This window comes from Panthera tigris, chromosome B2, assembly GCF_018350195.1.
Source record: "Panthera tigris isolate Pti1 chromosome B2, P.tigris_Pti1_mat1.1, whole genome shotgun sequence".
NCBI classification, from domain to species: domain Eukaryota; kingdom Metazoa; phylum Chordata; class Mammalia; order Carnivora; family Felidae; genus Panthera; species Panthera tigris.
The window spans coordinates 138,436,534-138,452,621 of record NC_056664.1 but is presented as its reverse complement, the minus strand read 5'-3'; the positions used below and the strand labels follow the sequence as shown (position 1 = coordinate 138,452,621).

Here is a 16,088-nt window from a genome sequence, read left to right as displayed (position 1 = left end):
GCAGAAGCCTGGTAGCGGACAGAGCCTTTAGGACATTGCGATCATCACCGTCCGTGGTTTCGAATGACCAATGTGTACTTCCAGGTATGCTTAAGGTAATCCACAAAGATGGTGGGAAGAAAATATTGGAATTTTTATGTGTATTTACTTTCAAAGTGCCCATATTTTTTAGCGTATATTTTACATATTTTAAATAGTTTAATAGAAAATGTGTGTGTTACCAACAAGACACGCGTCCCTACCAAATTCACGTGCTGAGGCTCTAACCCCTAACATAACTGTATTTGAAGATAGGGCCTTCCGGAGGTAACTAAGGCTAAACAAGCTCATAAGGGTCGGGCCGTATTTAAATAGGACTAGCATCCTAATAGAAAGAGGAAGAGGCACCAGATCTTTCTCTCCTGTCTCCCTCTGCACCCCCAGCCCCCACCCCTCTCCTATGCATGCATGGAGAAGAGTCCCTGTGAGGACACAGTGAGAAGGTAGCGGCCTATAAGCCAGGAAGAGAGCTCTTGCCAGAAATCAAACCTCATGGCTCTTTGATCTTAGACTTCTGGCCTCGAAAACTGTGCAAAAATAAATTTCTGTTCGTTAAGCCACCTAGTCTGTGGCAATATCAGAAGACTAATACAGTGTATAATACATACGCAACCTAAAACCAGAAGTGTGAATTATATCTCAATCATTAAAAAAAAAAACAAACACTTTTAAAATCTGAGGTCGATATATGAACATGTTTTGTTAATGTGCACGATCAAAAGAGTTTGGGGGAAACGCCCTAGGTTTGGGGCCTGAGTTGAGGTGGCCATGAATGTTAAGAGCTACTTCAGAAGAAAAACAAAAACTCAGTGAGCCCCTTAATGTAGAAAATGAAAAGAAGTGAAGTATGGATATAACCTTGCAGCTGTTCAGTCTGGGAGACAGGGAGAGCTACCCCATTCCTGTCAGAGACGGGGAGGCAAGACTTGATCCCACGAGGAGGGTCAGAGATGAGCCAGGACCACAAAGGCTGGTGGGATTCCTGGTGAAATGCCCTCAGAAGGAGGGAGAGAAATCGTCAGAGGGGCGAAAGGAAAATGGGAATTTCAGGGCCACAGAGGTCAAAGAAAGAAAGACTTTCGAGGAGGCGGATAGTTCCGGCAATAGCGTCAGGGAGGTCAGGTGGAATGGCCTGAGAAGTGCCTTTTGGAATTGTCGGAAGTCATTGAAGACTTTTAGAAAGTGAATTCATTGGAGGAGAGAGAGTAGACCCTGGATGGTAGGGGTTTAAGGAGGGACAAATGCAGGGGCGCCTGGGTGGCTCAGTCGGTTAAGCGTCCGACTTCAGCTCAGGTCACAATCTCACGGTCCGTGGGTTCGAGCCCCGCGTCGGGCTCTGGGCTGATGGCTCAGAGCCTGGAGCCTGCTTCCGATTCTGTGTCTCCCTCTCTCTCTGCCCCTCCCCCGTTCATGCTCTGTCTCTCTCTGTCTCAAAAATAAATAAACGTTAAAAAAAAAAATTAAAAAAAAAAAAAAGGAGGGACAAATGCAGAGGAAATTAAGGCAGCAGGTAGTGTTTGGATTTCAACTAGGAAAATGTCAGTGCCAGAGTCAGAACCGTGGGGTAGGAGTTGGGGGGAGCCTCTAATGTGCAAGCTTTTCCCTTCACCTTGGACCTTGGAGGAATTCCCTGGAGGAATTCCTTGGAGGAATTCCCTATGACTAGTTAAACAGGGTTAAATGGTTAACAGGCTTGGGAAGTAGGACAGGGGGTGGGGTGGAGACACAACAATAAAGTGTTCGATCCTGTCCCAGAAGCTTCCAGAACCTTCCAGACGGCTCTGGTTCTATGTTTCAGTTTATGCGTGTGACAGGCTATAAAGCAGCTCCAATTTTGTAAAGCCAGAAGGGATACACAGTTCTCACATCTACACACTGATTAGAAGTCTGGAAATTTCTCCCCAATTCCACATGTTATTTGATAGTTTAACGTCGAAACAAAGATCTGACGTAAGTGGTGGGACCAAACGGTGAGAAGAGGTTGGAGTTCATTTGGGCATCAGTACCAGGATCTCATCCACAAGCAGTCGGACACCCAGGAGACCGTCCATCTCAGTATTCTGGCTTTGCCTGGGTGGAAAAGTGTTCACTAGCCACACTTCACAGGTGTGCAAATAATTTCAAAGTCGCGCTTGAGAACTAACTGATGCTTATAAAAGTCTTTAAGATCCACAGATGAAAGTCGCTGTGTAAGTATAGAGTATTATCAGCTCATGAGGGAGCACCCTGAACAAATCAGAATCTTGCAGAAAATAAACTATACCCTGGGAATCAATTCGGTAATTTTGGAAGCCACATTAAACATTTTGGGTGAAAAGCAATAATCACTAATGACGTTTCAGTAGCCAATCTTTCCGCCTCTAGAGTTACCTTCCTAGTTCACATCCGTGGACATGTGTGGACCTCATATGGAACACGGACATCTGTCTGGGAGAATCACTGATTCCCAGGGCTAGAGGGATCCCTTAGCCCAGCCTCCCCTTTGCTCATTAAATCCCCTCTGTGATCCCCATTCCCACTTTCTTCTGTCTAAAGATAGTTTAAAAGCCCTTTTAACCACCCTTTGCATCTTTGCAAGCCCAGGCTCATTTTAGGCTTCTGCTGTTCTAAACATCTTCTCATGTCCATCACTGCTTACTCACCCTTCTCTTTCTGTATTTTTGCACATCCTTTTAAAATCAAATCCCACCGCTGAGGCCCCAGATTGTCTGCAATAATGACTGAAAACTATTCGTGCAAAAGTGTATACACCCACCCAGTGGTTTTTGGCACAGTGACTTGCCCAAACTTGACAAATGAAAGCTGACATGCCATAGGGTGGTGTGGCTCATAGGTTTCCTCAGAGGGTGGTGCAACTGGCCACTGAGTGTTAGGGGATGAGGGTCCTATTTAGATCCGTGAGCTCTGATATCACAGTATCAGTACCTGGCTTCGGCCATTGCTGAACTACTGGTACCAGAGCTCTACTGGTTTGAACAAGCTAATGATGGGACTCAGGGCTGGCTCCCCATCCTGGGCTTAGCTCTCTCTTGTCCAGGTGGTCTAACGGACTTGCCAATGTCTTTGGTTCTAAAAGGAAGGGGCAGAGTGGGGAAGGCTCGGAATAACCTCTGGAAAAACAGATCCCAGTAGCATCTACATGAGGGATACCTCAGGCTGGAGCTCTGCCAGGGAGAGAAGACAGTGACAGAAGGAAAGCCAGGAGCCATGAGGAATAAGGTCTCATGGAAATCTGTTTTGGCTAAGAGGAAGGGTGAAAGGGTACAGTGCAAAGACAAAAGAGAGAAACATTCAGAGATTGCCTCTAGACAGTCTCTTCCCATCCTTGGACTCTGTGCAAACATCCGGTGCATGTTTGAAGAGAGCCTTTTATAAAGCCTTCAGTATGTATGTGCATGTTTGGGGGCAGAGGGTTGCAGGCAGGTATGTATATGTGTGCTTGCATGTGTGCGGGAACGTGTGTGTGTTTGTAAGGTAGGGCTGCCCATAGGACAGGGTGGGGTGGCACTTGTCTGTTTATTCTCCACTGGCTCAGATGTTCAGGTGAGGGGAAAAGTAGAGGTGGGGCTGGGGCGGGATGCAAAGACAGGGATCCTCCCCGAGGTGCACACTCTTGAAATCTCATTCAGGGTTCAAAGAGGTAGCAAAACATGTGTGTGTCCCCTGTAATTTGACACACATGAAAATATATGCCCATCTGTTTACCTTCTAGAATTTTACAGTGCAACTTAGGAGGCTGAGCCTAATAACGCAGCAACAGAACATCAAATGTTTAAACTACAGTCTCTCCGGCATGGGAAGGTGGTTTATCTTGGATCCATGGGCAGCCATTAATGCAAAGGAGGAGCCATCCAAAACAAAAGTTTCAAGGTCACAGAGAATTCTTCTTCTCATCCAAACACAACAGAGTCTCATGAATGCCAGACCATGAGTGTAGGCTGGGAAATTCCACAGAAATGAATTCTCTTGATGTGAGATCTTCTTACCGGAGCTTCAGGTCAGAGTTTTCACCCCAGATTTATCTGTGAGGGTCACACAGGAAGCAGCTGAGGGGTGCTCTTAAAATTAGAGCATTTCACAAAAAAGAGTGCAGAATTGACTATCAGTCTCACCTTCCCTGAAATCCATCCTTTTTTATGCATTTGACAAAAGAGCTAATCTCTGAGAAGACCATTTTCATTTTAGCCCAGTATTGGATGTTGACATTCATATAAAAATTCAATAGAGGATTTACCAATAGCAATACGTTTTAAAAGAGCTCTTTCAAAAATAGAAATTCAGGCAAAGTGTAGCCCTCCCCCACCCCCCGAATAGTGACAAGAAAGCACATCCTTCCAATCTACCTCAAAAATCAACCTATTTCGGGGTAAAGTACTTACACTTTTCTATTAAAAAATGTTGAATAGTCTGGTTTCCCAAGAATCGTTTGGATCTGTTGCTAACAAAATGGCTCATGAAACTGACATGTTTACGGGTGCCTGGATGTCTCAGTCGGTTGATTGGTTGACTCTTGATTTTGGTTCAGTTCATGACCTCACGGTCGTGGGATGGAGCCCCGCATCGGGCTCCACGCCGGATGTGCAGCCTGCTTAAGATTCTCTTCCTCTATTTCTGCCCCTCTCCTTGGCTTGTGTGTGTGCACACATGCACTCTCTCTCTCTCTTTCCCCGCCTCTCTCAAATAAATAAATAAATAGATAAATAAATAAAAATAAAAAAGAAATACCAATATGTTTCAAGTTGACAGAAAGTGACTATCTAAGTTATAGCATAGGATGCATCTATACTGATAACTCTTTTCTCTGGGTCCTCCTGGCACTTACTCTGCTTTGGACAATGCACCTATGTTATAATTAGAATTTTTGTGCCTGGCAACACTCTCTACCTCCAACCTCCCACCTCACTGTGAAGGTCTTGGAGGAGGGGGCCTACCTCCTTCATCCTTTGATCCCACTAGGAACCTAGGAGAGTGCCTGGAAGAGAGCAGGTATTCCGCAAACGTCTGGAGAAGGTTCTAGAAATACGTTCGATGCGGTAGGTTGGGATCAGGTTACATGGCGCTTTGGAATCCAGGCAGAAGGACCTGGACTTGGCTCTTGATTAGTCAGAAGGAGCCACTTAAGGTTTCTGAGCAGATAGGAAAATTGTACGTCAGTCCTGCAGTGGGGCACCAGAGCGGGAGTCTTGAGCAGAAGCTGTTGCCAGAGGTGACAAACATGGAGAATAGATGCAAATCTAAACTGTTGTGAGAGAGGAGCAGCGCTTGGTGACACTTTCAAGGGGCTGAAGGACACGAACACGTCAATGATGGCTGTAGTTACAAGACGAGATGGCTGTAAGAGATCTCTCCTGACAGACCCTGGGTGCAGGTGTGGGGGAAACCAAGTTGGTTGGTCACACTGAACCTGAAGAGACCCCCCCCCCCCCCCAGCTGAAATGGCCAGAGAGCAATTTTAACTCAAAAGAGTAGTCAGGGCTAGAGATTCAAATCTGGAAATCACCCTTGTAGTGACTTCTCTAAGGAGAAATATATCACTAGAAGAACAGGAGAGAGTGACTGGGCAGGCCCCCAACCCAGCTGCTGGGGGCAGTAGAGAGGGTCCAGGCAAGGGAGAGGGTCCTGCCCAGGAGCCAAGGAAAGCGGGCAAGGCTGTTCGGGTGAGCGGAGGAAGAGCTTCCTGAAGAAGCAGGGGTGAGGGGTGGGGTAGTGGGACATCAACAGCAACAGCCTTGGAAGAAAGGAAAAGGAGAATGAGGCATGAGGAAAGACATGGCATTTTTTTTTTTAAAGGAGGTCATTCATGGCGGGTTCAACACCGGCAGAGTAGTGGGAGCAGACGTCTTCACATGTCACGGATATTGTGAAGGTGCAGGGGTGGGAGGTGCTTTTATCTGGACATTTGTGTCCCCCCCACCACCAATTCATATGTTGAAATCCCACCCTCAAGGGGTATCTGGGTGGCTCAGTTGGTTAAGTGTGTAACTTCAGCTCAGATCATGATCTTGCGGTTCTTGAGTTCGAGCCCCACATTGGCATCTGTGCTGACAGCTCGGAGCCTGGAGCCTGCTTCGGATTCTGTGTCTCCCTCTCTCTCTGCCTCTCCCCCACTTGTAAGCACTCTCTCTCTCTCTCAAAAATAAGTAAAAACATTTAAAAAAAGAAAGAAAGAAAGAAAGAAAGAAAGAAAGAAAGAAAGAAAGAAAGAAAGAAATCCTACCCTGGAGGCATTAGGAAGGAAGGCCACTGTGAGGCAATTGGGTCATAAGGGTGGAGCCCCCAGGACTAGGGTTAGTGCCCTTACAAGGGAGGCCCTGGAGAGCTAGGAGGCAGCTGTGTAGGGAACACTGAGAAGGCAACAGTGTGAGGAAGTGAGCTCTCACCAGACATGGAATCCGTGGTGCCATGAGCTTGGACTGAGCCTCTAGAACTGTGAGAAATAAAAGTGTGTTATTTAGAAGCCTTTGAGTTTTTGGCATTTTTGTTACAGCAGCCCAAACGATGACAGGCTTTAAAGGAACCTAAAATAGGCTTAAGAGACTTTTAAGAGGCTCATACACTTAGAAGCATCTGGAATCAAAGCAGCGGTGATGGCTTCCCAGGCTTCCCAGCTGGTGATTCAGCTATGTAATGAGGAATAAGTGAAGAAACCCCTAAGATTTCATAAAATATATTTCTTTTTAAAAATTATTATTTTTAAATTTTTATTTTAGAGAGAGAGAGAGAGAGCACGAGCCGGGAGAGAGAGAGAAAGAAATAGGGAGAGAGAATCTCAAGCAGGCTCCATACTCAGTGAGGAGCCCAATGCGGGGCTCGATCCCACGACCCTGGGATCATGACCTGAGCCAAAATCAAGAGTCAGACGCTCAACTGACTGAGCCACCCAGGCGCCCCTATTTTCATTCAGCTTCCTTCAGCCAAATGTTCTAAAATTCCCAGAAAATATGCATTGCCTACAAATCATTGCTGCAATTTGCATGGCGCTCGTCTTCAAGGGGAAAATGCGCTGTTTCGCGGAACTTAGTCTTTAGCGTGGTGGACACTAACAAGGGACAACGCTTCCGTAGCTCTCACCAGGTCCTGCCACGGTCTCGAGTACTTCATATGCGCTGTTGCATCTAACACACCCACAAAGCCTGCAGTGTAGGGGTTTTTATGGCCCCCATTTGATAGAGAAGAGAAGTAGGGCAGGAGATGGAGTCTAACACAGTTAGTAGATGACAAAACCGGGTTTAGACCCTGGGGAGTGAGGCTCCGGGTACCGTGCCCTTCATTGCTGCACTATGCTGCCTTGACAGTGAGGGAGCCCTTGAAGGGCGCCCGTCTAGCAGGAGGAAGAGAAAAGGAAAAGTGTAATCGGGATGTGACGGGGTGAGTACAGGGCAGAGGTGTGTGCAGCAGCCGGGTACGGTGGGTCCCAGAAAGGCTGCCCCGAGGGGCTGACCCATGAGGGAGTCTTGCAAGGCAGGCAGGGGAAGAAGGGGCTAGAGATCACACCAGATAAAGGACAAGAGCCAAGGGTGAGGACGGGGTGTTAGAGACGAGGCTGGCAAGGGGATTGGGTCACAGAGCCCTTGAAAGCCAGGCTCAAAGGCTGGGTTTAATCCTGCAGGAGATGGGACCCATGCAGGGGCATTCTCAGGGGAGGGACGCGGCTGGACAAGCACCTTATCTTACAGGGAAGGAAGAGTAGGACACGGAGGTCAACACAATGGGCAAGACGAGCTAAGAGAAGACCACTGCCTGACATGAGCTTCTTGTTCCCTCTCCACGAGCATCCACGGCACAGCTCCTGAATTGTATGGAAGCTGAAGGCATGTTCCTTTGAAAACAACAAAGGTAAGGGAGTCCCTTTTGACATTGGGTGGGGGGGCGGGGGAGGGGGGAGCTTAGCTTTCAAGGTGAACCACTTATTATCTGATTTTCTTCTCCATCAGAACCTCCGTAGAGGGCAATGCCTAGAAAGAGCACATGCGAAGCTTCCATATTATGGAGCTGGTGGCAGAGAACCGCCCTGATAACCTCTCCACACCGAGCATTTTATTTTTCCTAGATGTCTGAAAAATTCGTGAATTTAATGCCAAGGCAGTTACAGGGGTCCGACGCAGGTCAGGCGGTCCCAATCACCCCCTCTAACTTCAGGACCGCCTGCTCGTTAAGAACTTGTAAAGAAGCACAGGTACCAGCTGGTAGGAGATGGAATTCACTTACTGGCCTTCGTAAATTGAATCCAGACAGCCGAAGGCGAAAGACTTCGTATTCCGCTAGACTTTGAAACTCCGTTATCCTCTGAGCCATTCTGACCTAGAAGAAAGCAGCAAGTGGGTTGGTTAAATTACCCAGATGCGAATGATCAGTTCACACCGCATTAAACAAAAAGCTCACATTTCATGGACAAGCACAATTCGAAACAAACGACGGCGCTGATTCATGCAAGAGCTTGGTGTCGGAGGCTTAATTTCTACAGATAACAACCTGCCTCTTTGGCTCTCAGCTCAGTAAGACACCAGTTAGTGCTGCTACATGAGAGCAGCAAGAAAACTGTTAACAGACAGAAGAGGTTTCAGGCATCGTATTTGATTCAGACTTTGCCACCGAGATGTGTGTTTTCATTGGAATGTTATCTCCTCGATGGTTAATACATTCCAGCAAATGTAAAATGAAGGACTCCCAAGTTCATGGTTGAGGTCACAGAATTTTGAGGATGTGTGAGATTCTCCTTTCTGCGGATGAAGAAATGGTATCTCCCGAGCCCCACCACCAGTTTCTGGTGGAATCAAAAGTCACCACCTTTCTGTGACACCAGACTTAATTTAGGTGTTGTGGCTCTGAAATGTTGAGCCCTCATGGAGACTTTCAATTCACAAAACACTCTATAGTTCATGTTAAGTTTAAACTTACTATATAATCTTTTAAAACGTGGAAGCCATTTTCATTTTAGAAGTTCTAATGAGCTCATGTCTCTACTTTTCATGGAGAAATGAGTCCCAGGCCAGGGTACGACCAAAAGAACTCTCCCCCAAGACCTTCCTGTACTTTTAGACTGTTCTGGAAGAGCAATTTGGCCCTGACTCTATGGCAACTCAGAAAATTATAAAGCCCTTGGGCTGACTGAGACCTTAGGCTAATGGAGTTCAAACCCTCATTACACTTAAAAAACAAAATAAAACAAAAAACAAAAGCTGCAGTGCAATCAGATGGTGAACTGGAGGGAGAGCTAGTCTAGAAAACCACAAAGAAACGTATGTTCATTGAGCATCTGTTGGTGCAAGGCCCTGTGTTCTCGCCCTAAATACATGATCTCACTCAGTTCTTACAAATGCCCTGCAAGGTAGATAAGCATGGGCAGAAACACTCAGGCTGAGTTCTTCCCTCAACAAGTATTTACCTGAGCATCTGCTAGTGAAGGGCACCAAAGTATACCAAGTATACAAGAAGAAATAGACACTTTTTCTTTCCTGCGCCCAGTGAGGTCACAGTGTCTCAGAAATGGGGGAGAGGGAGTCAGATGCATTAATTAACACAGTGTTGTTCAAACCCCAGCTCGTGACTCCTTAGACAACCATGAAAATTAATTTAGTGAATCTTGATGAGCATTAAAAATAAATGAATAAACAAATAAATAGAACAGAACAGAATGGAAAATATCAGCATGCATGAAGCGAAGGTGAGGAAACTCACATGGATAGATGTCTGCAGACCTGTATCAATCATACACATGTCTTTATATATTGCGATGTCTAATATATTTTCTTTCGTGGGTTGTGGTGAAAAAGAGCGTGAAAGCTCTCGAGTTACCGAACAAAGTGACAAGTTCACACGAAATGGTGACGGCAGAGGAGAGTCAGCGAGTTGTCTGCTGCAGATTAGCACCTGTCCCCAGAAGGAGCTGGGGACAATCTTGGTTTCTCTCCAAGCAGAAGTCTTATAAGGGTGGGATGCCCCAACTTAATAATGCTCAGCACTAGGACAAGCTTGGCAAGGACTGGTATGAAGTTTCAGGGACCAGAGAGGAAAACTAAGCAGGGGTCCCTTCTCCCACAATGTGGGGAAGAGGGTGGGTACCTCTGAAGCGGAGAGAAGGCACAATGATACTAGTTCTGTGTTTGCATGATGATGAAGCCAGGCTTGGGAAGAGGGAATTAAACCTCAAGAACGTGGAACCCACATCAAGCCCTGATTGCGAGACGTGTGGGAGCTTCTGGAAGGTCCACAAGCGCCAGCCAGATCTGGAATGAATTCCCACCATCCCACCGTCCAGAGAGGACAGAAGAGCCTCTAGAATCTGTGAGCTCAGGAGATGGGAATCCAGAGGAGGGGGTCCTTGTAGGTGACCTTACTCTCAAGATCAGTGCCCCCTTTGGGATGGCAGGTTACCTCCGTTATCAGGATATGACAGTTATTAAATTTTTTCTTCTTTTAATAAAGCTTCCTGCAGACATAATCTAAATACCACATTTATAATTTGAGGACTCGTGGCAATACGCTACAGGGCCACGTGGAGATATCTTCTCCACTTCATGCGTGAGGATTCAGGGCAAGAGAAATAAGGCTCTTCCTGCAGAAAAAGGTGAGTCTTTCATGTTGCAAGCCTCTCTGGTGGGGGGGGGTGGGGTGGGTAGGTGGCCACGCAGCAAGACGTAGCTCAGGGGGGCAAACTCATTACGTTAGTCTGGTGACTTGGTTATTGCGTATTTATCTTTTTAACAAGCGATGATATGAGATGATGTCGAGCTTAATTATCATGTCTGCTATTTAACCCACATTTTTTCCTTGTACAGACATGATAATAATGACAAGAACTCGGTCCTATACAAAATAAACAGCCCCCCCCAATATACAGACAATTAACAACTTAAATATTTTTGATTTGTCTTTCTCCACCCACCATGTGTGACAGCACCTTACAAAACACAGAGTCTTTCATAAGCTCCCCTTTGCTATAGGTGATGGCTAAGGAAAGAAAACTAGCATATGTTGAGAGCAGGAGAAATAGAGTATGAATGTTTTTAATGTTTACTTATTTATCTTAAGAGAGTAAGAGCGGGAGAGGGGCTGAGAGAGAGGGAGAGAGAGAGTCCCAGGCAGGCTCTACGTTCAGTGCAGAACCCCATGCGGAGCTCGATCTCAAGACCATGAGATCATGACCTGAGCGGGTAGCGAGAGTCGGACACTTAACCAACTGAGCCACCCAGGTGCCCCTAGGGTATGAGTTTTTATTCCATTAAGAAAAAGATAGTTCTCCCTCTCCGTCTCTGCCCCTCCCCCACTCACACTCTGTCTCTCTCTCTCTCAAAAATAAGTAAACATTAAAAAAAAATTTTTTTTAAAAGAGGGGGGCACCTGGGTGGCTCAGTTAAGCATTCAACTTCGGCTCAAGTCATGATCTCATGGCTCATGAGTTTGAGCCCCACGTCAGGCTCTGTGCTGACAGCTCAGAGCCCCGGAGCCTGCTTTGGGTTGTGTGCCTCCCTCTCTTTCTCTGCACCTCCCCCACTCATGCTCTGTCTGTCTCTCTCTCTCTTTCTCTCTCTCTCAAAAAGAAACACTAAAAACTTAAAAAAAATTCAATAGCTCATGTAAAAGTGCTTCATGAACTATATGGTATTCTGCAAGGATTGACCATTTTTTAATCATCATCCATGCTAATAAATTATTATCAAGTAAAAAATTAAAAGTATTAGTGGCCACAAGTCAACACAATTGTATTCGATGCTTCCTGAGTATGTTGTTTTTCACACATCTTTAATTGTAAACCAAGGTCTCGGATTTTGCTAACATTTTCAAGGGTCAACATTAATAATAAGGCCGAACGTTTAAGAAGTAATTGTTCTTCACAACAGAAGTACAGATTGACTTTGATTAGTAAACATTACCTTCACTGTACAGATAGAGAAACAGAGTGAATTATCTGCCAACAGAGCCCTTGCATTTTCACTTCTAACCTTGCTCCTAATCTGTATTTTTTTAAGTATTTTTTTAATGTTTATTTACCTTTTGAGAGACAGAGACAGAGCGTGAGCAGGGGAGGGGCAGAGAGAGACGGAGACACAGAATCCGAAGCAGCTCCAGGCTCTGAGCTATCAGCACAAGAGCTGGATGCGGGACTGGAACCCATGAACCCCAAGATCATGACCTGAGCCGAAGTTGGACGCTCAACCGACTGAGCCGCCCAGGCACCCTACCTTGCTACTGATCTTGTTTGTTGGTTTGCTGTTTCACACAGAGCCATAAGCTGGTTTCTAGTTCTTTTGTCCAGAACATAGATGATTGTACGTAATATAATGATTATATATAATAATCACATATATCACAGGGGCGCCCAAGTGGCCCAGTCGGTTAAGTGTCCAACTTCAACTCAGGTCACGATCTCACGGTTTGTGAGTTCCATCCCTGCTTCAGGCTCTGTGCTGAAACCTTGGAGCCTGGAGCCTGCTTCAGATTCTGTCTCCTCTCTTGGCCCCACCCCATTCACGCTCAGTGTGTGTGTGTGTGTGTGTGTGTGTGTGTGTGTGTGTGTTCCTCAAAAATAAAATACACATTAAAAAAAAGTCTTTCAATTGGGAACTAACAATACAATGATCAATTGCTTGTTATTTTCAGGTCTAGTAGGACAAAGAGAACAAAAATGAAAGCCCACGTTCCTGTTAGGTTTTAATCAAGCTCAGAGCAGCTCAGAATTTCCTCTCCTGATCGGAATAGTCCAGATAGACCCCAGGCAAATTCTACTCAAAAACCAGGGCCAGGAGTCCTGTTTACAGCAGAATTACCGGGGTCTGGGCTCCCAGCCAGCATGGCCAAGGCCTCAGCCTCTGCCCTACCTCCTGGCCTGGCCCCGTGGAGGAGAAAAGAAAGCACACAGCAGGGGACACAAGCCATGGTCACACGATTCCGTTCTCTGGAGTCTAACTTTGCTCCTGTTTCTGTAGCTGAATAAAATACTCTGCCCTTTTCCGTTTATTTGCACGGAGGGCTGTTTAACATAGGGGCACAAAGGGTGGGGGGGCGGGGAGCCACAACCATGTGGGCTGGAATGATTTCCAATCACAACAAACACGCCCAAAGAGGGAGGAAGATGGTAAGTGATAGATTTCCTTTCTAAAATTCTTTAAAATAAATGCATGGCCCTGGCGGAGGCAGCCTGACACGTTTCCACTAGATGAATAACCGTGGAGAAACACAAAGCTTTGCACACTACCTGCACTGTGCCCGGGGCCCCATTCCAGACCCCAGTTTGGCAACTGGGTCCCAAGGGCCTGAGTATCCGGAGACAGTCTACAATGCGAAGTGGCCCAGGGCGGGTTGGAAATTAACAAGGCTCCTTTCTCTTCCCTTGGCCCTTGGCCGTTTGACATCCAGCAACATGCTCCTCTCTGACACATTCTGCAAAGCCCCCTGCATCCTCCAGTGAGGTCTCGGGCCACGGAGAAATGCTGCGATGGTTTAGAAACGCAAGCCACAACAGGCCACAGCTGAGAGCGAGCCAAACCTACATTCTGGTCCATAGTCACATTTTGAAACTATTTCCCCTGAAGCATGTGAGCAAAATCCACACCAACTTTAAAGCCACATCTGATTGTTATGAAGGAACAGAAGGGATTGTATTTCCTTCGTCCGCTTCTGTGAATTCATCCCTTCTAATGGCGAGGTCCACGTGTCATCCCACATTGCCTGCTTTGAACAAGATGCAGAAACACTGAGCACAGTGGCACAGGACAGTCCTACACCGTGAAGCCTTAAAACATAACCACCAACAAAAAACTGAATTTTCCCGTTGCTGTCAGAATGGGGTACAAGAGCATAATCTCTCAAGTCCTTTAAAGGGAGAAAGACGTCTCTCATTTTCAACATGAAAAAATACCATCACCATCCCACCCACCCACCACACATCGGACACTAATGACCTGGCCACAGAAGGGCTCCCATCCAACGATTAAACTTTGCAATTCCATCAAATTCCCATCCTAGGCAGTTTATGTGTTCTTTAAAGCCAACAGTCTAGGAATATGTTGTGCTGAAACACAAGGGAGATATACAATAGCTTTACAGGGTGACCTATTGCTATTATTACTGTTGCCCCCTAGACTTCTGCAGTGCACAACCTGTGAGACCACACGTAGCTGCCCTGATTATACTTACAACATCTGAATATACTCTTTACTTGTATATTTGCATATTTTGTACATTATAAAAGTAATATTTATGTTACATACTCTATATAAATCTGTTCTATCACATATCCATGTAAATCCTATTGGTTAGGCAATTCTTATTCACTAAATGTTGTTATTCTAAACCAACATCAAGAAGCTAATTATGTTTAGTGCCTGAGTGTTAGATTCTTTCTCTTTTTAATCTTTGAGTAGAAATCTATTTGAAAGCCAAGCTTAGTTTCATTTGAGTCAACTGTGATCACTGATTTTCCCTCCTTCCCATTCCATTGGTCACGAAAATTGGAGCTGGATTCTAATTCTACCTTGTAAATCTCTCTCAGGTCACTACTCACTCAAGCCTTCTGATATCTTCTCCAGACCATTACGGTAGTTTTCTAACTGCCCTTCCAACTTCCAGCCTCTCACAAACGAGACAATCTGTCACATTATAGTGAGAACTACTTCCTCAAACACAGATGTTTAGATCACTCCTCTGTTTTAGAATACTTTATGGCTCTATATTCCCCAAGAGATGAAGTCCAAAGAAATCTCTGTAGTATATGACTAGGGTACAGTCTAATCAGCTCATTAGTCTGGGTTAAAATGACTTCCAATACCAACCAACATTCATTCATGCATTCATCCAATGAAAATCTTTTGGGTATTCTTAAAACACAGTGGGATGGAGGTGTTGTCTAATGCTATGGCAGTAATCATTTTGTACTATATTAACGTAGCAAATCAATACACCTTAAACTTACACATGTCGTATGTCAATTCGATCTCAATAAAGTTGGAAAAAATAAAGTTACAAATAAAGATGCCTTAAACAACACACACATGCCCACAGGGGAACTCAGAAGGACTGAGAGAAGCAGTGAGACCCATTCCCAGTCCTTGAGGGAGATGCCAACGTGGAAATTATAATTGACCACGGTGAGCGCAATTTTGCCCCAATCTGCTGTACCAACCTCGTACCCAGTGAACTCTCTCTCATCCATGTTTCCCGTATTCTAACCACGCTGAATTTTTTTTTTTTTTTTTTTTTTTTTTTTTTTTTGCTATTGAGAAATGTGCCAGGTTCTCTGATACCTACACGTCTTAATCTCTTTACTGTTTACTCTTCTTTATTTGGAACACCTTCCTGGAATCTCTGCCCTATGACTCTATTCACCCTTCCAGACTGCGTGCAGTATCCCCACCTCTGTAAGGCCTCCCTCCATACTCCTTGGCATAATTATTTAATGCTTCCGCACTAGGGCTGCCTATTGTTGATTTATCCCCCTCCCGTAACAAAGTCTCACATGGTGCTACATTCGTTTGTTTACGTGTCTGTGCTCTCTGCTACGCTGAGGGCAGCCCCTCTGTTTCAAGGAGCTGTGACTTTGCAAGCCCCTCTCCTACCACTCAGCACACGACGCAGAAGGCGGATGTTCTGCCAGGGAAAACCGGACCCCCAGGGCCAGGCGCTGAAGCAGTCACCCCTCCTGTGCTGCCCCAGCCCCTGCTTTACTCGGTAAGCCTGTTTCCTCCCCGGCGTGGGGCCAAGGTGGTCTGCGTGAGGCTGAGGCCACCGCAGGTCCCAGAAGTCTGGAGGCTGGGGAGAAGCACGGGGAGAGGGTCCCCGCACTAGTAACAAAGTTGGCTCACTGGGCCACCCTGCACAGCCCAAGCCCCCTTGCGGCTAACTCCAGTCTCTTCCTTCTCTCGCGTTCCGTTCCGTAAACCAAGAATCTGGGTGCCTTGCATGTGGCTTCTGGAAGTGGTTTCCTTTGCCTGAAACCAACATGTTAAGGCTCCTGGGATAAATATGACAGAAGAAACGAGGACCTGTACCTGAAGTTGAGTACAAATGACTTCCTTCCTTCCTTCCTAAATGTAGAGAAACGAACTTGTCTG

General features: G+C 45.9%; 1 protein-coding gene across 1 annotated transcript in view; it reads right to left on the bottom strand.

Annotated features, from left to right (window-relative positions):
- The window catches only part of LOC122238788, a 91,987-nt gene that overhangs the window by 31,929 nt on the left and 43,970 nt on the right, over positions 1-16,088 (bottom strand). The window contains exon 2 of the mRNA XM_042987375.1: positions 8,248-8,340. Within this exon, the coding sequence (XP_042843309.1) occupies positions 8,248-8,340 (93 nt within the window). The remainder of the gene's footprint in view (positions 1-8,247; positions 8,341-16,088) is intronic.